General features: G+C 49.3%; 1 protein-coding gene across 7 annotated transcripts; it reads left to right on the forward strand.

The window, feature by feature from the left end:
• The first annotated feature begins 6,066 nt into the window (after positions 1–6,066).
• Positions 6,067–21,134, forward strand: LOC130852206 (interferon alpha-inducible protein 27-like protein 2). Of its 7 annotated transcripts, none has more exons than XM_057733019.1 (7): positions 6,112–6,150; positions 7,014–7,163; positions 13,366–13,491; positions 13,865–14,017; positions 19,033–19,143; positions 20,182–20,343; positions 20,884–21,134. In XM_057733019.1, exons 3-7 carry the CDS (start codon positions 13,419–13,421, stop codon positions 21,111–21,113), a joined length of 729 nt encoding a protein of 242 aa, XP_057589002.1. In that variant the 5' UTR covers positions 6,112–6,150; positions 7,014–7,163; positions 13,366–13,418; the 3' UTR covers positions 21,114–21,134. The 7 variants fall into 7 exon arrangements, with proteins under 7 accessions (XP_057589001.1, XP_057589005.1, XP_057589006.1 ...); XM_057733021.1 differs by having other exon boundaries at positions 13,370–13,491; XM_057733018.1 differs by lacking the exon at positions 7,014–7,163 and having other exon boundaries at positions 6,067–6,150.
• The last annotated feature ends 3,035 nt before the right edge of the window (positions 21,135–24,169 follow it).

Consider the following 24,169-nt stretch of genomic DNA (forward strand, 5'->3'; position numbering starts at 1 on the left):
ATATATATATATAGATATAAAAATAGATACAGATACAGATATAGATATACAGATACAGATATAGATGTATGGATATATATATGTATATATATACACACATATATATGCAGATACATATGCATTAAATTTGTTGGGCATTTGTTACACACCAATAGCTAACTGATAACACGACACAATGTGTACAATCCACTGAGAGATACAAGCTGTATGACAAGGAGGACAAAGAAGGCAGACATTAATTGTAATTGTAGCTATCTGGAAAGACTGCCTGGAGGAGATGTCGCTTTATTTAAGGCTTATGTAGTTATACGTAACAGTACCTTGATTACAACTGGCTCAGAGTTCAAAGGACTTTATTGGTTTGCTGACGTAAACAACAGAAAGGTCATTTGGTTTCAGCAAAGTGTGATTCAGCAGCTCAACACTGATGCCAAGGATGTGGTTTTTTTCTATCCCTCCTCGCTGTGTTCCCCAACACAAGTTTGTGTGCCTGAGGCACAGGGAGGCCACACAACCCGACATGTCGGAGTTTGGGGTTTATTGCAGGGCCATGCAAGGAGAACGGGTGGCTCGTGCCCAAGAAATGCCCAAGCTCCCCAAAGGGTTTCAGCAAAGCACTTTTAAAGGCCAGGGGAGGGAGGGGCGTCCAAGGGCATGTGATCAGCTCGTGCACAATCCTCTGATTGGTTCATGTGGTGGTAACAGGGCTGTTCACATTATCAATCCCTAGGAGCCAGTAGGTCTGAGGGCTATATGCTCCTGCACACCAGGTAGTTACCCTCTTCCACTGGGTGGTGGTTTTCAGCATCTGAAAACCTCAGGAAACATGCATGAGATGCTGTTTTCGGGCTACTTCAGAGAGGAGCTACAGAGGAGCATATTGGGGAGGGTTCTGTCCCTGGAAGGCCCTATAGGGTCCTGCTTGGTTATATCTGCTTTCTGAGGTATCAGCTTCACCCGACGGCTGCTGACTTTCATGGTAACAGGAGGGCTGTTAGCACACCCTGGAGGCTCCCTGCTTCTATTTCACATCTCCCCCCAAAGAGCATATCTTCATGAAACTTCTGCTGAAAAGCAAGGAAACTTCCTTCTCTAATATCTCTGGCAAATGTTCCTGTATCTTAAACAGAGTTCTATCTATTCTTAAACCAGTTACTTTGGCCCAACGGATGGATGTGATGACTGGTTTCACTCATTCTGGGCTCACCTTTGGAGGCTGGGAGGAGAGCCCAGGCCTCTGACAAGCCTAGGGTCAGGGCAGGGGCTCCAGTACCTGAAAGAGAAGTAAGTTCCTATTTCTAAGAGGACAGGAACATGGGACCCTGTGTGACCAAAGACAGTGACTGTCCCCCACAAACAGCACAAGGTTTTTCCCCTGACAGAAGCCTGGCCCTTGAGGGGGAAACCAGAATAGCCCCGCAGTCAGGCTTGCTGTGTCTTTCTCTGTCTTTTCAAAATCTTCCTAGTGCTTCAGCGATGCAGGAGGAACATGATGGGTCTGAAGGCAGACCATCCGCAGGTTTTTGTCTTTTTTTATCTTTAATTTTACAAAATGGGGTTGTATTACTTGCTAATGAAAACCAATATTTTACTGTATTTAAATAACCTAGGAGGGGCATGTTGATAATGGGGCAGGCTGTACACGTGGGGGCACAGGGGATGTTATAGGGGAAATCTCTGTTATGAGCCTTGATTTTGATTGGAACCTAAAACTGCTCAAAAAATCAAGTCTGTTAAAAAATTAGCTAGTAAGGGGGACTTCCCTGGTGGTTCAGTGATTAAGAATCTGCAGGGAACACAGGTTCAATCCCTGGTCCAGGAAAATTCCACATGCCGCCGAGCAACTAAGCTCATGCACCACAACTACTGAGCCCACGTGTCACAACTGCTGAAGCCTGAGGGCCTAGAGCCTGTGCTCTGCAACAAGGGCAGCCACCGCAATGAGAAGCCGGTGCAACTCTCGAAGTGTAGCCCCCACTCTCTACAACTAGAGAAAGCCCGTGCACAGCAACAAAGGCCCAACACAGAAAATAAATAAATACATAAATAAATTTATTTAAAGAAAATTAGCTAGTCAGGGAATTCTCTGGCAGTCTAGTGGTTAGGACTCTGTGCTTCCACTGCAGGGGGCACGGGTTCCATCCCTGGGTAGGGAAGTAAGATCCGGAATACCGTGGCACAGCCAAAAAAAAAATTTGTCAGTAAAAATTTACCTAATAAATATTCATTCTAATAGTAAACGCACACTGAGAAATATTATTCAGTAATAAGTGCATTCTGCTCTTAACAACCTAAGTGACTACAGATGAGGCTAAAGCTGAATTAGGGTGACATCCATCCTCTCCCGTCATCACAGTCCCTCACTCCCACTCCCAGAAGTAAGTACTGCTACAATTTGATATGTACTTTCCATGCCCCGCCATTTTTCCTTAATATTTATTTATTGGCTATGCGTGGTCTTAGATGCAGCACGGGGGATCTTCGTTGTGGCACATGGAGACTTCAAGTTGAGACACTCGTGAACTTTTAGTTGCAGCACGTGGGATCTTTTAGTTGAGGCATGCAGTCTCTTAGTTGCAGCATGCATGCGGGATCTAGCTCCCTGACCAGGGATCGAACCAGGGCCCCCTGCGTTGGGAGCACAGAGTCTTAATTGCTGGACCACCCTTCCCATGGAGTGAAGTCCCTCCATGCTTTTTTTTTTAATTTATGTATTTATGTATTTATTTATTGGCTGCGGTGGGTCTTCGCTGCAGCGCACAGCCTTTCATTCGTTGCGGTGAGTGGAGGCTACTCTTCGTTTCAGTGCACAGGCTTCTCACTGCAGGGGCTTCTCTTGCTGTGGAGCATGGGCCTTACGCACGCATGCTTCAGTAGTTGTGGCATGTGGACTCCATAGTTGTGGCTCAAGGGCTCTAGAACAGGCTCAGTAGTTGTGGCACACAGGCTTAATTGCTCCTCGGCATGTGGGATCTTCCTGGACCGGGGCTCGAACCCGTGTCCCCTGCATTGGCGGGCGGATTCTTAACCACTGCACCACTAGGGAACCCCCTCCATGCCCCTTTAAACTGACTTCTGGGACTTCCCCGGGGGTCTCGTGGTTAAGACTCTGCACTTCCAAAGCAAGGGGCACAGTTTCCATCCTTGGTTGGGGAACAGATTCCACATACCATGTAGCAGGGCCAAAAAATAAATAAATAAAGTAAGTAAAAAAATACATGAATAATACAAAGTGACTTCTGGTGATAGACAATAGATAGATAGGTGGGTAGACAGATGTGAGATAGAGATATGTACGCAACTTCAGAGAATACATTTAATGTAGAGCTGTTATATGCCTTTTTATTCATATAGCTTTGCTTTAACTCATACATATTATGAGCTGACCTTTTTCTAGTCTACAGGTCTTTGCTATTATTTTTAACCACTGCTTGGCATCCATGGTAATCATACCCTATAGTTTATTTAGCCTTTTATTTATCTTACTAATACTTGTGTAGCTGGATGTTAAAAGGAATTCTCCTCTTTTGCAGACATCTCAACTTCAACTTCAAAGCTGAGAACACTAGGGACAAGGACCCCCACTTCCAAAGAGCACTGCTGGCCATGCCCTTAACAATTCTGTGACTCTCAGCCCCTAGCACCCATATCCAGTCTGTATACGGGACGGTTTGAGATTCATAGAAAAAGATGCTTTAAAAGGAATTCGTTAACCAATATTCGCTGAGTGCCCACTCGTGCTCTGAGTGCTGTGACACATGGGTTAACGAGACCGAAACCTCTGTCCTCATGAAGCATCGACGGGGGCCTGGAGGATGCTTTAGCTTCTCTTGTTCCAGAGCTCGGAGCCCGCCGTGTGAGATCTTTGAGACCTGGGACTGTTGTTTGCATCCAGGGCTGTCTGCCCACAGCGGGTGGGCCGTGGAGGAGAGGCTGGGCTGTGGGAGCTTGGTGGTGAGGGGAAGCTGTGTTCCTGAAGGGCACACGGAGGCTGGAGAGATGATGGGGCTTGAGCCATCTTGAAAAGACTCAGCCTGCCTGGTGTGGGGAGACCCGGGAAGAGACGGATGCAGCAGGGGCAGGGGACAGGGAAAGAAAAAGGGTCCGGAGAACTCAGGTAAAGAGCAAAATGGGAGGGCGCCACGTGGAGTCGGCAAAGAACCCCCTGCGTGACTCTTTAGCTCATCTGTGAAATGGGATAATAGTACCTCTTCATGGGGTTGTTGTGAGGATTAAAATACTCCACACATGCAAGCACAGTGCTTGGCCCAGAGCAAGAGTCTGGCCTAGAAGTGTCCCTTTGCAGGACGGCGCCGCTGATGCGGTGGCAACCTGTCTTTGGCGCCCTCTGGTGGGGAAGAGTCAAACTGCCAACTCTTTGTGGGCTCTGGGACCCTCCTGTCAGCAGGATTCACTCACCCACAGCGTCCTTGCCAAGGGGAAGCCTCCCCTGGCCGGGCACCTCCAGTTCAGTTCTCCACCACTGGTCTCCGTCAGTCCACCCATCCTAGGCTCCCCTCGACCTCCTGGGCAGTGCTTGTGTCCGCGTTCTCAGCTCTTCCAGCTCTGCCTACCTGGTTCCACATGTGGTCCATGGGGCACAGGAGCCCTAAAGGAGCAGCTCCCCCACAGAGTGGTCCCTTGCCCTCCTTTCTGAGGAAGGCCTGCCAGCCACAGTCTCCTACCTTTAGCCTTTATAGGCCCAACTCTGACACCTGTCCTTGTTGCCCTCAAAGTCCAAGGGATCCACATCTAGCTTTCCAAGGGGAGCCATTGAGATCAAGCTGGCTAAGCAAGCACTTTCCCTCTTGTCACCCATGGGACCTGAAGGAGAGCACCGGCCACCAATGCTCTCTCGACCTCTCTTCCTCCTTCTCCCTTTCCTTTCCTCTCCAATCTCAACTCCCTAATTCATCCTCTACCTCATTTAAAACTAGTTCCCCAGTTTCTTAGCAGAGTCTTCCAGCAGAGGTCAGAAGGTCGAGGTTTTTGCCCCATGATTGAGCCGTTCCTTGTCTGTGAACCGCAGTTGAAATAGCAATGGAGGTTCAAGAGTTCCAAGAAAGTTCTGTCTTTAATATTCTTATGTGATAAAAGTATCAAACCATCCTGGGAATAATCCTCCCTAAATTCTGGAGGGTGAGTCCCTGTGGGGAAGAGGGCAGAGAAAGGAGGGAGATTAGAAGAGATTCTCAGGTTATATAAATTGTATCTGGACTGTTTGAAGTCCTGAGCTGAGGGATTGGTGAAGGAGTGTTTGTTTTATTTTTATCTGTAGCTTTTTGGATGCCTGAAAATATTTCCTGTTCTATGCAGATAATATAACAATATTTCACGTTATATACTCATATTTTAAGAGTCAGGTGAAAAAGAGGAGAGCAGCTCTTTCAACAATTTGCAATGAAGGCAGCAGAGAAATGAAATGACCCTTGCTAAGATCTTGGGATCAGGAAGTGGTAGGAAAATTGATCTCTGTAATAACTAAACTTTTCCTTTGGGGAAGATGTTACCAAACACAAGTTCATGTGCCCCAGGCATAGGGAAGCCAAACAAACCCAAGCATTGCAGTTTGGAGTAGAGAAAGTTTTATTGCAGAGCCGAGGAAGCAGAATGAGCTTGTGCCCCCAAAACCCCCAACCTCCCAAAAGGGTTTCAGCAAAGCATGTTTCAAGGCCAGGCAGGTGAGGGAGGGGCATCCCAGGGTAGGCAGTCAGCTCCTGCACAGTTCTCTGATTGGTTAATGGCGGTCAGTCCTTAAGTACCAGAAGCTCTGGGGGCTATGGGCTCAGAATCAGCCAGTAGTTAATTCGTTTGATAGTGGTTTTAGCATCTGGAAAACTCAGGAAATATACATCAGCTACAACTGTCTTGGTACTTCAGAAAAGAGCTAAAGCAGGGCACATGGGGGAGGAGGGTCCAGGGAAGCCCCATTTTCCTGCTGGGCTACTAGCAGAGGAGAAAAGTGGGTATCGTTTTCCTTTTCCTGAGAAAACGAGGAGAAAAGTGGGTGTCGTTTTCTTTTTCCTGAGAAAACGAAATCTATCTCACTGGCTGCCTGCATCCATGGGGCTGTGCTTCAGTTGGGGTGGAGCTTTTATAAACATCCTGCATCAGGCCTTCCCAGAACACAGCCAAGCTCAAGACCAGCAGGTCAGTTCCACATCTTCATAAAATCTTCTCCTCTGGGTCAGACAGGCAGGGGTGGGCAGGGGCTGCTCCTTCCTGCCGCCCTCACCCTTGGGTGGTTGGTGGGCTTAGCGGGTGGAGGGGAGACCCGGTGGATCCACTGGATGAATTGTGTCATGTTTCTCATCTGGGTGGCTGCAGTCAGAGAAGCTGGGTTTCGGGAGGGAAGGAACTTAAGCCCTCATTGTCCCTGGGCTCTGGGACTCTGGAAACCATGAGCCTCGTCCGTGCCTGGGTAGGGGTGAGATGAGCAGGAGAAAGAGAGAAGCATTAGGAGGAACCAAATCAGAGCATTCCAAGCCCATGCTTTGGAAGCAGCTGGACCTGGATCGGGTCCCACTTTGCCAAGCAAAGCTGTGTGAGCTTGGATGATTCACTAACCCTCTCCGTACCAGAGTTTCCTTATCATAAAATGGGAGGAGAAATCTCATGCTTCTCATTGAGTTAGTGAGGAGAGTGCATAAGAATAGGAACCCAGAACAAACTGATCGTGTCATATGCCTTAAAAATGTAATTGGTTCTGATTTCCTAATTCTGGCACCTTTTAAATTACTCGGTACAGATTTAAGGGAGTTCTAGAAACCTGTGTTTCAGGAGAGGGAAGCAGCCCACCTTGGGAAGAAAAATCTCCCTCCACCCCCTGCTTCCCACCTGCCCCTCACACAGGTCCTTCTGAAACCCCAACACCATATCTTGGACCATCTTCAGGCCTGTATCCTTCACAAGCTCAAAGCAGCCCCTCCACCCCCTGGAGCCCCTTGAGATTTTTAGGGTAGGACATGTGATGGTGTCCTCATCTCCCCATCAACACTTCACTCTTTTGGTAGGTTTCGTGTTGATCCGTTTCAGTGCCATGGAATTTACCAGCACTGTCCTTTTAGCCTCTAAACTGACTTCCAAGATACTGTCTGCAGGGACCCTGGCCAAAGTGGGTGGGGCAGCCTCTGGCAGTATCTTGGCAGGACTTCCTTCCATGGGTGAGTATTCCTGGCAGGGACTTGGGGGGGGAGGGGCTAGGGAGGGCACAGGGTCCTGCCCAGGGACCCATGGGAGGTGTCAGTGGCATCACCTGCAGCCTCTCTCTTTCTCCCCTGTCCTTGCCCTTGTGTGTCTGCCCTGGCTCTCTCTCTGAGAAGGGTCGGCCGAGAGCGCGGGTGGCTGGAGTGCGAGGCTGCGTGAGAATGCGATCCTCTCGGGCTTAGGGAGCGGGAGCAGCAGGTGGAGTCCTTCGTGCTTCCTCCAGAGGGGCTCTGTGCTGGGTCGTGCTTCGGCACGCATGTGTTCTTGTATTCTTGCGTGGGCTTTAGCGCAGTGGCTGTTTACGTGTCAGCTGTGTGCTTGGAGCCTCGCAAACGTTTCCGCATTTAATTTGCAACTCAACCAGCCTGTGTTGGAGGTGCTGTTTGCCTCAGGTTTTCATGCCTCACCTGGTGCTGACTCATGGTTGGGGAAGGTCGGCCTGCCTCCAGCCGTCAAGCTACACTGGGTCCTTTGTTATATGCTGAGAAACCGGCTTCGCAGTAGTTCATTTCCTGCTTTCTTTCTTTTTTTTTTTTTTTGACGTGGGGATCACCAGACCATCTGGGACGCCTTTGCCATGCTCTGTCTTATGTCTGGTGAACTCGGGAAGTCCTGGAAGACAACGGGGGCATTCACCAAGCTTACGTCAAGTGAGCCTCTCTGTTGCCAGATTTTACAGAGTGAAGCAAGACACCTACTTTTTTTGTGCCAGTACAGGCTCAGCAGATTCGTATCCAAAGGCTGAGCCCCAAACACAGCAGGGCAGTTTCTTTTATCCGTTTCCTTTGGCTGCTATACATGAGGCGTTCTTTGTCTCCCAAATAAAGTGACAAGGAAGGTAGCATGTGATTTGATTGGATACTCTTCTTTTTTCATGGCCTCTGGGCCCTGTTTAGAGTTACAAGGACTACATAGTAACAGAGGTAGGCAGGAGACATGCCAGAGGAGTTGCAGAGTAAGCAGGCACATATAGATACCAACTGGGCCCAGCTACATTTCTCTCTGGTTGAGTTATGGCCTCTGGGTCCTAAAGCTCCTAATGTTCCCACCACGTCTCCACCACCACTGAGCCACCATGGGACACGGCTTAACTCATTTCTTGGGGGGAACTTGCCAGTGTGTCCCCAAGAGTCTGGGTGGCATAGTCGGTGCCCAAGTGGTGGCTGAGGATGTGATGTCAAGGGACTGGAGGTGTCGCTGATGGTAGAGTGAGGAGAAAGGGCTGCGTGTCCCTTGGTAGGACAAAGGTTCTTACCTCCTCTGGGCCGGTTACACACCTTGGAGGGGTGCAGGGTTGTTTTAACAGAACCTTGTCTTGACAGAACCTTGACAAACCTTGTCTGTTTGTTGGGAAAAGGGACCTCACCAGAGAGAGGTTAGAAGTAGGGTCGGGGAGGTGGGACTTGGGGGCTGTCTTTGAGAAGTCCAAAAGGTACATGCTGGAGATTCTCCGTGGAGGCCTCCAAAAAACTGACGAAAGCATCTGTATTAGTCAGGGTTGTCCATATAGAGAGAGAGATTTATTTTAAGGAGTTGACACACAGTGATTGTGGACATTGGGCAAATCCAAAATCTGAGGTAGTTCAGCAGTCTGGAGACTCAGGGAAGAGTCCAAAAGCAGTCAGCTGGCAGAATCCCTTCTTGCTCAGGGGAAGTCATGTTTTGTTCTATTAAGACCTTCAACTGGGACTTCCTAGGTGGCACAGTGGTTAAGAATCTGCCTGCCAATGCAGGGGACACAGGTTCGAGCCCTGCTCTGGGAAGATTCCACATACCATGGAGCAACTAAGCCCGTGCGCCACAACTATTGAGCCTGTGCTCTAGAGCCCATGAGCCACAACTATTGAGCCCATGTGCTGCAACTGTTGAAGCCCACGCACCTAGGGCCCATGCTCCACAACAAGAGAAGCCACTACAGTGAGGAGCCCGCGCACCACAATGAAGAGTAGCCCCTACTCGCAGCAACTAGAGAAAGCCCATGTGCAGCAACGAAGACCCAATGCAGCCAATAAATAAATAAAATAAATAAATAAATTTAAAAAAAGGGAGAGAGAGACCTTCAACTGTTTAGATGGGGCCCACCCACACTGCAGAGGGGAATCTACTTTGCTCGAAATCCACAGATTTCTATGCTGCTCTCATCTAAAAACACCTTCACAAAAACCTCTAGAATAATGTTTGACAAAATACCTAGGCACAATGGTCCAGCTAAATTGATGCATAAAATTAACCATTAAGAATCTCCCCTAGTGCTCCAGTGGTTAAGACACCATGCTTCTACTGAATGGGGCACGGGTTCAATCCCCGGTTGGGGAACTAAGATCCCACGTGCCATGCCATGAAGCCAAAAGTTAAAAAACCCAAAACAAACCAAAAACCATCAAAACACACCAGAAGAGAAAAAGGCAGCTTTCGTTTGGGTGTCTTCTATGACGGAGAGAGACAGCTCTATTGGACAGCCAAGATAGATCTGCAAGCAGTACCACCTAAATTAAAATAGCTTTTTGCACTTTCATCTCTCATGGCTCCATTCAGTTGACCCTGAAGGTGCCAAAAGCAGCCATTTGGGGAGGAAGTAGAGAAAAGAGAGATGAGGAGCAGATTATGTCTCCCTTCTCCTTCTGAAACCTCTGGATTTGGGAGCCTGAATCAGGTCTAAGCTGGGGAAATGGGAGAAGTTACAAATTGCACATGAGATGGAAATTTTGACATCAGATTCGATGTTTTTATTTATGCACTATTTTTCATAATAAAACTGTTTTTTTCCCTGATTGTTATGAATATGATGTTAAAATAGCATTCTGTCTTAGTTGGTTTTAGACTGAGAAGGGAACAATATATGTCCAGTTTCTTCAGTCTGCAAAGTAGGTTGCTTGGAGAGCCTTAGGTCTGGCAAGGAAATTGTCTCAAAAACAGTTTTGTGACCCAATACCTGTTCAAAATGTGAAAGCATTGAGGTTGAAGTGGCTTGAAATTGGAAAGAATTTCCTTGCAGAGTGTTTGAAATTTGTAACCAAGGTTGAATAAAGTATAGTTCAGGCTCAGAATTTATTTCAATGAATATCTCCTTCAGGATTCCCAGAGCTTTCACTGTTGTTGAATAGCATTTCCAGCTCTGCATTAGATTAAGAGATTTACTTTTCTTGTCTTTATCTCTCCTCCTAGATTGCAAGCTCCTCAGGAAATCCCCTCAGATTCATCTTAGCATCCCCCCCAAAATGCCTAATCAGTGCCCGGCTGATGTAGTGGGTCATAGATATTTGTTGAAAGTATGAATGAATGAATGAATGAATGAATGAGTAAGCAGTTGACCTTAGCTGAAGAATAGGCTCCCAACCATAGAGCTATACACACACTTTCCACCAATATCAATTTCCTGGCTTTTAACTTATACTGTCATTACATAATATGCAATCAATGGAGTTGACATGGTGAAGGGTCTCCAGGACCTGTGTGGACAAACTTTGCAATTTCCTGTAAATCGAAGTTTAACAGTTAAAGAAAAAAACTACACCATCCACATTGTATTCTTATCACAAAATATTGAAACTGCATCTAATTACAATTAATAAAATAATTAATTCTAATAGTAAAAAATTAATTGAATAGTAAGACAATTAATTTGCTATGCTTTCCTTTTTTTTTTGGGCCACATCCCCTGGCTTGTGGGAGTTTAGTTCCCTGGCCAGGGATCAAACCCGGGCCCTTGGCAGCAAGAGCAGAGTCATAGCCACAGGACCACCAGAGAATTCTCTGCTATTCTTTCTCCCTTCTCTCTCTTTCTTTCTTCCCCTCTTTTTCTTCCTTCCTTTCTCTTCCTTCCTTCCTTCCTTCCTTCCTTCCTTCCTTCCTTTCTTTCTTTCTTTCTTTCTTTCTTTCTTTTTTTCTTTTTTTCTTTTTCTTTTTCTTTCTTTCTTTCTTTCTTTCTTTCTTTCTTTCTTTCTTTCTTTCTTTTTCTTTTTCTTTCTTTCTTTCTTTCTTTCTTTCTTTCTTTCTTTCTTTCTTTCTTTCTTTCTTTCTTTCTTTCTTTCTTTTTCTTTCTTTCTCTTTCTCTTCCTTCCTTTCTTCCTTCCTTCCTTCCTTCCTTCATTGGGTTTTCGTTGCTGTGAGTGGGCTTCTCAGTGGAGTGGCTTCTCTTGCTGCGGAGCACAGGCTCTAGAGGGTGCTTGGGCTTCAGTAGTTGTGGCTAGCAGGCTTAATTGCTCCATAGCATGTGGGGTCTTCCCAGCCCAGGGATCGAACCCACATCTCCTGCATTGACAGGCAGATTCTTAACCACTAAGCCACCAGGGAAATCCCCCCTCCTATTGTTTTTTTTTTTTTTTTTTAATTTATTTATTTATTTATTTATTTTATTGGCTGTGTTGGGTCTTCGTTGCTGCACACGGGCTTTCTCTAGTTGTGGCGAGCGGGGGCTACTCTTCATTGTGGTGCGCAGGCTTCTCATTGCCGTGGCTTCTCTTGTTGTAGAGCACGGGCTCTAGGCACGTGGGCTTCAGTAGTTGCAGCACATGGGCTCAATAGTTGTGGCTCATGGGCTCTAGAGCACAGGCTCAATAGTTGTGGCACACGGGCTTAGTTGCTCCACAGCATGTGGTATCTTCCTGGGGCAGGGATCGAACCCATGTCCCCTGCATTGGCAGGCAGATTCTTACCCACTGCGCCACCTAGGAAGTCCCCTCCTGTTGTTTCTTAATGCTAAATAAGTTTGGCATTTTTTTATCAGATGATGTGAAATAATAAGATAGATAGATAGATAGATAGATAGATAGATGGATGATAGATAGATCGATGGGTCAGTCTTTACCCCAGTTCCTAACATAGAACTAAAACCTTTGTAGTTTCCTAAGTGATAGGTGCAGCTTACACAGAGCTCCAAAATTCCTTCGAGTTCCTGGGTGACGGGACATTCTTTGTTCTAATGGAGTGATTCTCGGTGGGCTCCTGGATGGGGGCTGGTCACCAGAAAGACCAAGCCATGATGAGCCCCATCCTCCAATCCTGCAGGGCTAGGAGGGGGACAAAGATGAAGGGAACATTGGATCCTACCTACATGATGGAGCCTCCAGAAATGTCCCTCAAATATGGAGTTCTGAGAACTCCCCATTTGGGAAGCAGGAGCACATGCACACTCTGGGAGGGTGGTGCACCCCAGATGCACCCACGGGGACTGCGATTCCTGTGCTCAGGACCTCATCGTCGGTACTTTTCCATCAGGCTGTTCATTTGTATCCCTTAGGATCCTTTGTAATAAATCAGTAATAGTAAAGTGCTTTCCTGAGTTCTGTGAGCCTTTTGGCTAATTATCAAGCCCAAGGGAGAGGTCATGTTACTAAACACAAGTCTGTGTGCCTGACGAACAGTGAGGGCAAACAATACCAAGGCGTCGGAGTTTGGAGCAGAGAAAGGTTTATGGCAGGGCCCTGCAAGCAGACTGCCGGCTGGCTAATGCCTTAAAAACCTGGAACTCTGGAAGCTTTCAGCAAAGCCCTTTTGTAGGAAAGGTTAGTGAGGCCATGGTTAGTGGTTGCAAGCTTCTTGGTGTCAGATCCTTTGTTCTTGAGGTCCTCCTTGGACTTCTGTGGTTAGACGTCATCCAGGGTGGGACTATTTAGCCGGCTGGAGTCCTCAGCAGCCTCACAACGTGCAGGACTTCTGACACTGCTCTTCCCACCAAAGCAAGGACCTCCCAGGGTAGGCAGGGGCCTGGGAGGTGGGGGAGGGAAGGGAGCAATGGTACTCCACTCACTGTATCCCTCGCTGCCTCCATCCAGGGCTGCTGTCTCTGAGCAGAGGTGAGTGTGCTGGGAAGGGGCATGAGCCCACCTTTACCAGACACTTTGGGAGCCTCTGGCCTTGTATCAACCCAGGTCACTCCGAAGCCCCAAGACTGAGGCTGGGTGGGCAGCGGGCAGGGGCAGAGATGGAGTATTAGAGGTGGACAGGACTCTGGAGCTCAGGGAGCCAAGCAAAGTCACTATTCCCTTTCAAAGCTGTGGTCTTTGCAGATTTGCTGTGTGGGCTGGAAGTGGGCTCACAGGCTGCTGTAGGACAGAGGGCAAGTCTGGGGCAACAGAGAGGTTCCCCTATGGCCTGCTCCCCTCCACTTCCAACATAAATCAGACAGGGCACTTCTGATTTTCACACTTTGTTTCTCAGAAAGATAGTGGTGTCCTTGGCTCTGCAACTAGTGGTCCCACACTGCTTCTAAGATGTCAGCTAAAGCCATAGAGAGTGGGGAAGGACCTGCCACTGACCTCTTCCTGCCAGAATCTCCGTCAGATGGTGAGTGCCCAGGGAATTGCCAGAGGGGGAGGTGGCCCAGCAGTGGGGTGCCTGGACCAGGGCAGAGGGGGTCTGGGTTCTGGCCTGGTGCACTGTGCCCCTTCAAGTCTCTTCCCTCCTGGGCCTCAGCCTCCTGCTCTGTGAAGTCAGGAACCCGCCAGCTCTGCGTTGGTGCTGGGTCTCCCTCCCTCTGTCTTCTCCTTGGGTTCACCTCCAAGCGTCCTTGTCACCTGTCCATGCAGCTGCCACTGAGGTCCCCTCCTGACATCAGAGTTCTTGGGAGCTTCAGGAAGTGGTGGAGGGTGCTGTGTGGGACCTCTGGTCCCACAGCTGCCCACCCCTCTGTGTGTTCCCCCTTTGCTTTTTGTTCCAGAGGAGGATGAACCTTCCCCGCCATCCGACCAGGCCTCTGATGGTTCTACTCCTGGGAAACCACCACAGGGACCACAACAGGGGCCAGATGGATCTGGCCTTGACCACAGAGACCCACCCACGTCCGGAGACAGCAATTTCTCCCATTATGCAGGTAACTGATCCCTGAGCACCAGTCCCCGGGGCCTCACCCCACCCCCACCGCTCAGCTCAACCTTCTAGGTTGTCAGTATTAGGCCCACGCTCCTGATAGAATCTGTGTGACACTCACATTGTCAGAAAAATGGCACCGTGTACATAGGAGATGAAATAAATGATGCTCTAGAGTCAGAGGGACTACACTTCAGGACTTAGCTCTGCCGCTGATTTGCTGAGTGCCCCAGAGCCAGTCACTTGCCCTCTCTGGGCCTTGATTGGTTTGTTTAAGCACAGGGGTAGGAGGAGGTCACTCTTCGGGGTCTCCCAGAGCCAGGTCACATCCTATCGGGTGAGACAGGTGCTGCTTAGGCTGCTGGTCAGCCAGCGGCACAGATGCAGGCACGGCTCTTTGCCAGTTAAAGTCCACTGCCCGTGCCCGACCTTTGGACCCAATGGCGCCCAAGGCAGGTAAGTTTCATTTCTCCATTTGTGCTCCTCCCTTGATGCCCCAGGGCCTGGTCACTCATGTCAACCCAGGACACACCCTCACAGAGCAGGGTCACCTCTAAGGTGGGGTGAGCCCAGGGCCAGGGCAGCAAAAGGCACATGCTTTTTTTTTTTAAAGTCATGGCAGAATACACATAGCATTAAATTTACCGATATATCCATTTGTCAGTGTACAGTTCTGTAGTGTTAATGTTACCAAGTCCAATCTCCCTCTGCTCACTGCACAACAGGCCAGTGAGTCGGAGAGGAGGTGCTGAGACAAGGAATACAACTTTATTTGGAAAGCCAGCCGTCCGAGAAGATGTCAGACTAGTGTCTCCAAAAAACCATCTTATCAGGTTCTGGACGTCAATTTCTTTTATAGAATGGGAGAGGGAGAGGTGATAAGGAAGTAGAGTAACAAGGCAGAATAGAGGGGGAGAGGTGATGCAGAAGTAAAGTACAAGGGCCTTCAGTCTTGCAAAACATCTCCTGCAATGACCAGCCTCCATTAGAGGATGTGTTAGTTTCTTCTTTCTTGCAGCTATTCACAGGGGGCAGGGTCGGATTTTCTCTGTGTGAGCTGAACAGCATACACTTTAGTTTAACATTCAGGCAGAGGGGCAGGGTTCCCTGAGGCAGGCATTATCTATGATTACAATAACAAAAGCAACAGAAAGCAATCTTTAAAGTCACAGAAACAGATGGAACATGGAGTCCCCCGATTTAGCGCTTCCCTGTTTTATTAAGGATATCTGCATTATCGTGTAACCAAGCTTCAGAACTCTTTTCATCTCCCCAGACTGAAACTCTACACATTCAACATAAACTGTCCACGTGCTCCTGCCCCAGCTCCTGACAACCACAGTTCTTTCTGTCTCTATGAATTTGACTAACCTAAGGACCTCATGTGAATGGAATCAGAGAGTATTTGTCTTTTTCTGATTGGCTTATTTTACTTAGCACGAGGTTCCCAAGGTTCACCGGATGCCAGAACTTCCTCGGTGAGGCTGAATGCTTTGCTGTTGGGTGTACGTACCACACGGTGACGATGCATTCATCCACTGAGGGGCACTTGGGTGCTTCCAGCTCTTGGCAAGTGTGATGAATGCTGCTCTGAAGATGCGGGTGCAAATATCTCTTCCAGACCCAGTTTTCAATTCCTTTGGACTGGAATGGGACTGCTAGGTCATATGGTTTTCTATTTGTAATTCTCGCAGGCACTGCCATACCGTTTTCCATAGCTGCTGCACCACTTTACATTCCTACCAACAGTGCACACAAGTGTTCCAGTTTCTCACATCCTAGCCAACGCTTGTTATTTTGTTTGTTTTTTTAATAGTAGCCATCCTAATGGGTGTGAAGTGATATCTCCTTGTGGTTTTGATTTGCATTTCCCTAATCATTACTGATGTTGAGCATCTTTTCGTATGCTTGTTGGCCATTTGTATATCTCTAGGGAAATGTCTATTTGAATTCTTTGCCCATTTTTCAATCATGTTCTTTGGGTTTTCTGTCGTTGTAGGAAGTTATACATCCTGAATATTAATCCCTTACCAGATATTTGATGTGCAAGTATCTTCTTCCATTCTGTAGGTTGCCTTTCCACTCTGTAGATTGTGTCCTGTCTTAGTCAGTTAGGGCTGCTATGAAAAAACATGCCATAAACTGGGTGGCTTTTTAAAGAACAGAAATTTATTTCTCACGATTCTGGAGGCTGGGAAGTCTGAGATCAAGGTGCCACCCGACTCTGTGTGTGGTGAGAGCCCACTTCCTAGACAGCCCTCTTTACACTGTAACCTCCCCTGGTGGAAGGAACACAGAAACTCTCTGGGGTCTCATTTATAAGGAAATTAATCTCACTCATGAGGGCTCTGCCCTCAAGACCTAATCACCTCCCAGAGGCCCACCTCCTAATACCATCACACTGGATATTAGGTTTCCATATATGAGTTTGTGGGACACTACATTCAGACCATAGCATGACCTTTGAGGCACAGAGGTGCACTCTTGATTCATACTTCTTTCTCTGAAACACTCCTTCAGGGCCTCCTTGTTCCCAAGCCTGTACCTGGTATGGGGGAGGTGGCAGTGAATGAGCCTTGAGCTTTAACCTTCAAGAGCTCAAAATCCAGCAGAGATAATGGAGAACCATACAGCCTTGTGGGAAGTTCTGTGGCAGAGGAGCATAGCAGAGTCACACTTGAGTCCACAGGTGGAGGTGACTGACGAAAATTGGGACCATGTGGTCAGGGCAGTTCCTGGAAGATGTGTCACATAGCAGAGTCCTGAAAAATGCCTGTATTTGGCATGCAAGAGATTAGACCTCAGGGGGCAGAGGATGGCTTCTCTTCATTCCCCAGGATAGAAACAGAAGCCTGATCATGGAGGGCTCCCTCATCCTCATTAAAGAGGTAGAGTCTCACCTGCGGGCCACAGGGCACAAGGAGGGATTTCAACACCTTCGCTGTGCCCTGTACCCGGCAGCCAACAGATATGTCTCATTCTGTGTGTGGTCCCCTTCCCTGATCCTGCACAACGAGGGGTGATGGTGACTGGGGTGACAGTGGTGGAGCCAGAGACAGAGTGGAGTGATGCAGCCACAAGCCAGGGATTGTCGGCAACAGCTAGGCAATGATGCTAGAAAGAGGCAAGGGAGGACCCTCCACTAGAGCCTTCAGGGAGCGCCTGGCCCTGCCCACACCTTGCTTTTCAACTTGTGATCTCAGAAATGTGAGGGAACATGAGAGCATAAACAGTTTGTGGTAATTGGTTACAGCAGCCTCAGGAAACTCATACGGGCAGACCTCATTTTATTGCACTTTGCAGATATTGCCTTTTTTACAGCGTGGGCAGAAGTTGGTTCACATTGTCTTTCTTAACATCAGGCTGTTGCACACTGAGTAGACTCAATATGGTATAAACATAACTTTTATATGCACTGGAAACCAAAGCGTTCATGTGATATTGGCTTTCTTGTGGTGGTCTGGAACTGAACCCTTGGGATCTCTGAGGCGTGCCTGGACAGAGATTGAAAATCCCATTGAGGTAGAGGAACGGTTGAAGGCTGTATTAGAGTCAGAATGTGTATAAGGAGGAGGTGGGAGTCTCTAGGGGGATGCTGGATGTTGATATAGGGAGGGGGCGGTTCTTGTTAGTGACGAGGTCTAGGGCAGCACTGTTCCAGCAGAGCTTTCTGCGTTGATGAGCACACTCACCACGTGATCCAGTATGGTAGCCACCAGCCACACGTGCCTATTGAGTCCTTGAGATGCAGGCTCTACGTGTGAAGAACTGAGTTTTAAATTTTTTAAAAATATTTTTTAAAACAGTTTTTAAAACTAAATTTATTTATTTGTTTGTTTATTTATTGGCTGTTGGGTCTTCGTTGCTGTGTGCAGGCTTTCTCTAGCTGGGGCAAGTTGGGGCTACTCTTCATTGCGGTGCTCAGGCTTCTCTTTGCAGTTGGCTTCTCTTGTTGCAGAGCACAGGCTGTAGAGCGCAGGCTCAGTAGTTGTGGCGCACGGGCTTAGTTGCTCTGAGGCACGTGGGATCTTTCCAGACCAGGGATTGAACCTGTGTCCCCTGCATTGGCAGGCAGATTCTTAACCACTGCGCCACCAGGGAAGCTCTGCATTTTTAATTTTATTTCATTTTAAAAGAGAATTAAATAGCACACATGGCTAGCGGTTCCCACAGTGGGCAGCACGGGCCTGGGTGTGACCTTGGATGTGTGTGGCATAGAGGTCAAGGTCTGTGGAAGTGAGAACTGCAGGACCAGTTTGTTGGAAATATCACCTGTGCTGAAATGGAAACCCTCAAGACAGGCCAGGGGTCCTGATGGAGAGAGAGGTGATGCCCAGGCATGAGCTACATCCTTCCAGAGTGACTGGAGGCCTAAGGCTGATTTGCATCTTCTCTCCCTTGCCTGGGACCAAGGCTCCTCTTCATGGGGAGCTGGCTGAACTCACTGCCGATCCTCCTGAAATCACTGGAACTCCTGGTCCCAGCTGTCCATCATCAGAGTCCCTGCCCCTGTCCCATGTCCCTGCCAGGCCCCAAGAGCTCTCAGCAATTCAACATGGTCCAGGCATGCTCCGTCCAGCGGTGCCCGGGGCTCTGGCCACAAGGCAGGACACACAGAAGAAGCAGGGTGACTTCTGATGGGGGAATTAGGGGTGCTTCCTGCAGTACGTGACAAGTAGGCTGAGCCCTGGAGAATGGGGTGCTTTCAATCCAACTGTAGCCTGATGTGGGGATAGTGTGTCTGGAAGAGGGAAAGACGAGAACAGTCAAACTTATTCCACTGCAAATAAAAATAGCATGCTTTTCTTGATTTTTTGATTTTTGAGAGAATGACACCAAATGTATTCACTTCAAATAACAGCATGAAACCTTCTCAAGGCAGGTGCCCGTCCCATCTGGGGCATCACAGAGCCCTGGACCCTTGTCCATCCACCTCTGCATTCTCAGAAAATCAGACTTCTCTGCAAAAGTAGGAAGAGGCCAGGCAGGAGCTCCTCTCTCCTCTGATTCCATCTCCAGGGAACCCCTCCCACTGTGGCGGCAGGGGGACACAGCGGGAGGCCAGTGTCGTGCACTCACAGGGGTTCTTTCTGTCTCCAGGCAAGGCTGCCGCAGCCGTGATCGGAGGAGGTGAGTCTCTTTGGGAAGAAGCTCCAGCCCCCATCTGCCCCTGGCTCTGGGCCCTCAAGAGCACCTGGCATAGATTCCCTTGAGCCCCAAGACATGGGTGGGTAAGGGTGGAGTGGGAGGGGACAGAGGTGGAATTCTCGAGGTGACGTGAACCTTGCCAAGAAAGAACCAAAGCAAAGCCATTCACCATTCATAGCACCCACGTCCAATCTCCGTTTCTCTCAGGTGCAAACCGTGCGATCCAGGTGAGTTGTGAGATCTGTCTGAACCCGTGATTCCTTCCCAGAAAGCAGGGCCAGGGCCAGGGGAACCTCCAAAGGGTAGTAGGGGATGTGTAAGCTGAGCTGTGTGGATTCTTCAGAACTGCTTTACAAACCCTATAGCTCATCCAGGGAGCCCAGAGGTTTCCAGTTGTGCCCTTGGCCAGTGTCTTCCCACACGTGGCCAGAATTCAAGAAAACGAAAACACTTCTCTCACAGCAGCCACAGTCTCAAGTGCTCAGTGGTGACATGCGGACACTGTGTGGGACGGTGCAGATACACAACGTTTCCGGGTTGCAGAAAGTTCTATGAGTGTACTCTCTGGAGATGTAGGGGACCCCTGAGGGGATGCTCACAGGTGGGTGCAGGGCAGAGGGCAGAAGCCCTCACCCCAGCACCTCTTCAGCAGAGCAGCTCTGTCCTTATTTCGTGGGTCCTGTGCTTGGGGGAAAGACACTCTTTTCCCTGCCAAGAGGGGGTGCTTGAAGACCGCTCCTCCTTTAATTTTTTTCACACGAGGGCATTTGAGGCCCAGGGAGGAAAGGCGAAGCTTCCAGGGCCACAGCCAAACAGGGGAATGAACAGGTCTGGGATCCAGGTTCTTTGGGGGGCTCTGTCCCTCACTTGTGTCCACATCTACAGCCTTCCTTTGCCTTGGTCCCTCTGGCTCTCAGGAGAGCAAAGAGGACCCCTCACCTCATCCCCGCAAGAAGGTGTCAGGGAGATCTGGGGAGTCTGTCCCATGGGGCCAACCCTAAAGCTCCTCTCCCCCTACAGCCTTGGCCGTGGGGGCTGTGCCCCTGGTGCTGGGCGCCGTGGGCTTCACTGGGGCAGGAATCGCAGCCTCCTCCTTAGCAGCCAAGATGATGTCAGCAGCCGCCATCGCCAATGGGGGTGGAGTTGCCGCCGGCAGCCTGGTGGCCACTCTCCAGTCCGTGGGTAAGTGTCCGGGCAGGGGGAGCGCAGAGGGTGTGACAGACGAGCCCAGGATTCAGGCCAGAGGCTCAGCCTGGTGGAGGGCCTGTTCACCTCCTCCACTTTCGTGGCCATCAGTGTCCCTGGTCCTTTGTGTCTCCCTCACTGTCCCCTCTTCTGGTTGTTGGTGGGGTTGGGACTGGGGGTGCAGCCCAGCAGGTCTGCATTCCCCATCAACCCTACAAAACCTGGACAGGTCCCCTCTCCTCTCTGGGCCCAGCCTCGTGCTATGAAGGGAGGGGCAGCCTGCCATTTCTCAGAGGGTCTGCCCTGTATTTGGTGGAGGCACAACCAGAGTGCATGTCGCCTCTTTGGGCAGCCATGTGCAGCAGCCCCTCCCCAAAGCAGACATTCTGGGGTTTCAGGACGTAGAGGAGGGAACAGGGCTGGGATATTTGGGTCGTGGGCCTCCTGAATGTCCCAGGGTCTCTGACCCCCACAGCCTTGCCAGGAGCTGCTGGGGCTGCCTGTCCCCTTCTGCTGTAACCCCGTCCTTTCTTCCAGGGGCAGCCGGCCTTTCCATGTCATCTAACATCCTCCTGGGCTCTGCCGGGTCAGCTACTGGGGCCTGGCTGTGGGGGTCAAAAAAGAAAGAGCCTTCCTCTCCTCCACCAGGACCCAGTACTGAAGCAGAGAAGGGCTCTGGAGATGACCCTCCGGGACCTCAAGATGTCCGTTCCCCAAATGACAAGTCCTCTGCCCCCCCAAATTCTTCAAAGAATCATAAGAAATAAAGACAGGATGCTGTGACCTTCCACGAGTGTCCACACTGCATTCATCTTTACCAGGCAGGGCCCAGGGCATCTGCAGGGCTGTGGGGGGAACAGGAGCCCTGTAAGAATAGGCACCCTCGATATCCATGACAGGAAGCCAGGTCTGCTCCAGTCCTGCCACCCAGTTGTGACCCTGGGAAGGTCATGTCTCCGCTTTCAGCCTCCATTTGTTGCTCTTCGGATGGAGACTTGGACCCGTGTCATCAAAGATCTTAGCCAGAGGCAGGGTTATAGGATGGTTTGGGTGTGGGGTCAGTTTCAGCCATTGACCCTCAGTTACCAAGCCCTCTATCCTCAGGCATTATTGACTCCTCCCCTCCCCACCCAAGATTCCGAGTCTGGCTGCATCATGACTCCAGAAACTCAGCAACACTGTGTGCCTGGCCTGGTGGCCTTTGGAGCTCTTCAGGTAGGTAGAGAACTTGCATTTCTCCAGAGAGCTCTGTCCCTGTTGGTCCAGATCTCAGGGTCCTGAGGCCCCAAGTGAGAGCAGCCAGAAGCTTCAAGGACAGACAGGTCTCCCCGCCCTGGTGGGACTTCCGCGAGGCCGGTCCATGCAGAACACTCCTCTCCTAAGGCCCACTGGCTGCCTGGGCCTGGATCAGATGGCAGGCATTCGATGTGTGTTGACCTGGCCTCTGCCACCTGCCTGCCCGTGCAAAGAACCCACAGCCAGCTTCTGGAAGCCCTGCTTCCACTTTAGACTTGAGTCTCAGATCTCAACCTATTGGCTCCAGGACCCCAGCCCAGGTGCCCACTCTGGCCTTCACCCCTGATTCCTTTACTACCCCTCCTGCACCAGCTCTGTCCCTCGTACACTGCCTCAGCTACTCCTGCAGCTCCCAGCTGGCATCAAGGCCTCCATCCCAGGCTCTGTGGCTACAGTGGATCTGAGGGTCCCCTCTCTGCGCAGGGTGTGTAACAGAGAAGAACAAACCTGACTCCATTTTGAATCTCACCTTTGTTCTCTGTCACCTGTGCTTGGTTAGTCACGTTTCCTTTGCACCTTTTATAAAAGCATGTTGCCTGTAACCTGAAATATATAGAGGACAGCCCATTCTCAAGGCTCTGACCCTTAAGGGTATAACACTTCTCCATCCACAAGTTGCAGAGAGTAACATTTGTCTTGTTGGAGGTTTATGGGAACATTGTGAGCAGACCTACAGGGACAGCTGCAAGAACAAAGGCACCAAGAAGCTTGCCACAACCAGCCTCATCCCCTCCCCTTTCAGCATTAAAGAAGCCTGAATTCTAACTTGGGGAGGGTGGTCTCTGGGAAACTTTAGGCCACCATCTTCTCGCTCTGCTGGCTTTCTGAATAAATTCTCTATTCATTGCCCTAACAACTTGTCTCCAATTTATTGGCCTGTCGTGTGGCAAGAGTAGGAGCTTAGACTCGGTAGCAGGTGTAGTGTTGGGGGGAGGAGGGGCATGGGAGACAAGCACACAGATAATGGCGTGAAGGGACTTGTGGTCAATTACAATAATGACCGCATTCTCCAAGCCCTTTTCATGTATCTTTACAGCTCCTCTCACCAAGGGCTGGAATTTATTGTCGCTCCCTAAATCTGGGCTGGTCTGCTGGAGGACAATAAACACAGGGACAGAACAGAACCCAGGACTCATCCCATTTATTCCTGATGAGATCCAGACACAAGAATGAGCCCGGCTAAGATCTACAAAGCCAGCCCACAGCTGACTGCTGATATATGGGGAGCCCAGCTGAGACCAGAAGAAACACCTGTCTAAATTGCTTGACTCACTGAATCATGAGATATATATATATAGATATAAAAATAGATACAGATACAGATATAGATATACAGATACAGATATAGATGTATGGATATATATATGTATATATATACACACATATATATGCAGATACATATGCATTAAATTTGTTGGGCATTTGTTACACACCAATAGCTAACTGCTAACACGACACAATGTGTACAATCCACTGAGAGATACAAGCTGTGTGACAAGGAGGACAAAGAAGGCAGACATTAATTGTAATTGTAGCTATCTGGAAAGACTGCCTGGAGGAGATGTCGCTTTATTTAAGGCTTATGTAGTTATCCGTAACAGTACCTTGATTACAACTGGCTCAGAGTTCAAAGGACTTTATTGGTTTGCTGACGTAAACAACAGAAAGGTCATTTGGTTTCAGCAAAGTGTGATTCAGCAGCTCAACACTGATGCCAAGGATGTGGTTTTTTTCTATCCCTCCTCGCTGTGTTCCCCAACACAAGTTTGTGTGCCTGAGGCACAGGGAGGCCACACAACCGGACATGTCGGAGTTTGGGGTTTATTGCAGGGCCATGCAAGGAGAACGGGTGGCTCGTGCCCAAGAAATGCCCAAGCTCCCCAAAGGGTTTCAGCAAAGCACTTTTAAAGGCCAGGGGAGGGAGGGGCGTCCAAGGGCATGTGATCAGCTCGTGCACAATCCTCTGATTGGTTCATGTGGTGGTAACAGGGCTGTTCACATTATCAATCCCTAGGAGCCAGTAGGTCTGAGGGCTATATGCTCCTGCACACCAGGTAGTTACCCTCTTCCACTGGGTGGTGGTTTTCAGCATCTGAAAACCTCAGGAAACATGCATGAGATGCTGTTTTCGGGCTACTTCAGAGAGGAGCTACAGAGGAGCATACTGGGGAGGGTTCTGTCCCTGGAAGGCCCTATAGGGTCCTGCTTGGTTACATCTGCTTTCTGAGGTATCAGCTTCACCCGATGGCTGCTGACTTTCATGGTAACAGGAGGGCTGTTAGCACACCCTGGAGGCTCCCTGCTTCTATTTCACATCTCCCCCCAAAGAGCATATCTTCATGAAACTTCTGCTGAAAAGCAAGGAAACTTCCTTCTCTAATATCTCTGGCAAATGTTCCTGTATCTTAAACAGAGTTCTATCTATTCTTAAACCAGTTACTTTGGCCCAACGGATGGATGTGATGACTGGTTTCACTCATTCTGGGCTCACCTTTGGAGGCTGGGAGGAGAGCCCAGGCCTCTGACA

The sequence above is a fragment of the Hippopotamus amphibius genome, chromosome 4 (genome assembly GCF_030028045.1).
Source record: "Hippopotamus amphibius kiboko isolate mHipAmp2 chromosome 4, mHipAmp2.hap2, whole genome shotgun sequence".
NCBI lineage: Eukaryota > Metazoa > Chordata > Mammalia > Artiodactyla > Hippopotamidae > Hippopotamus > Hippopotamus amphibius.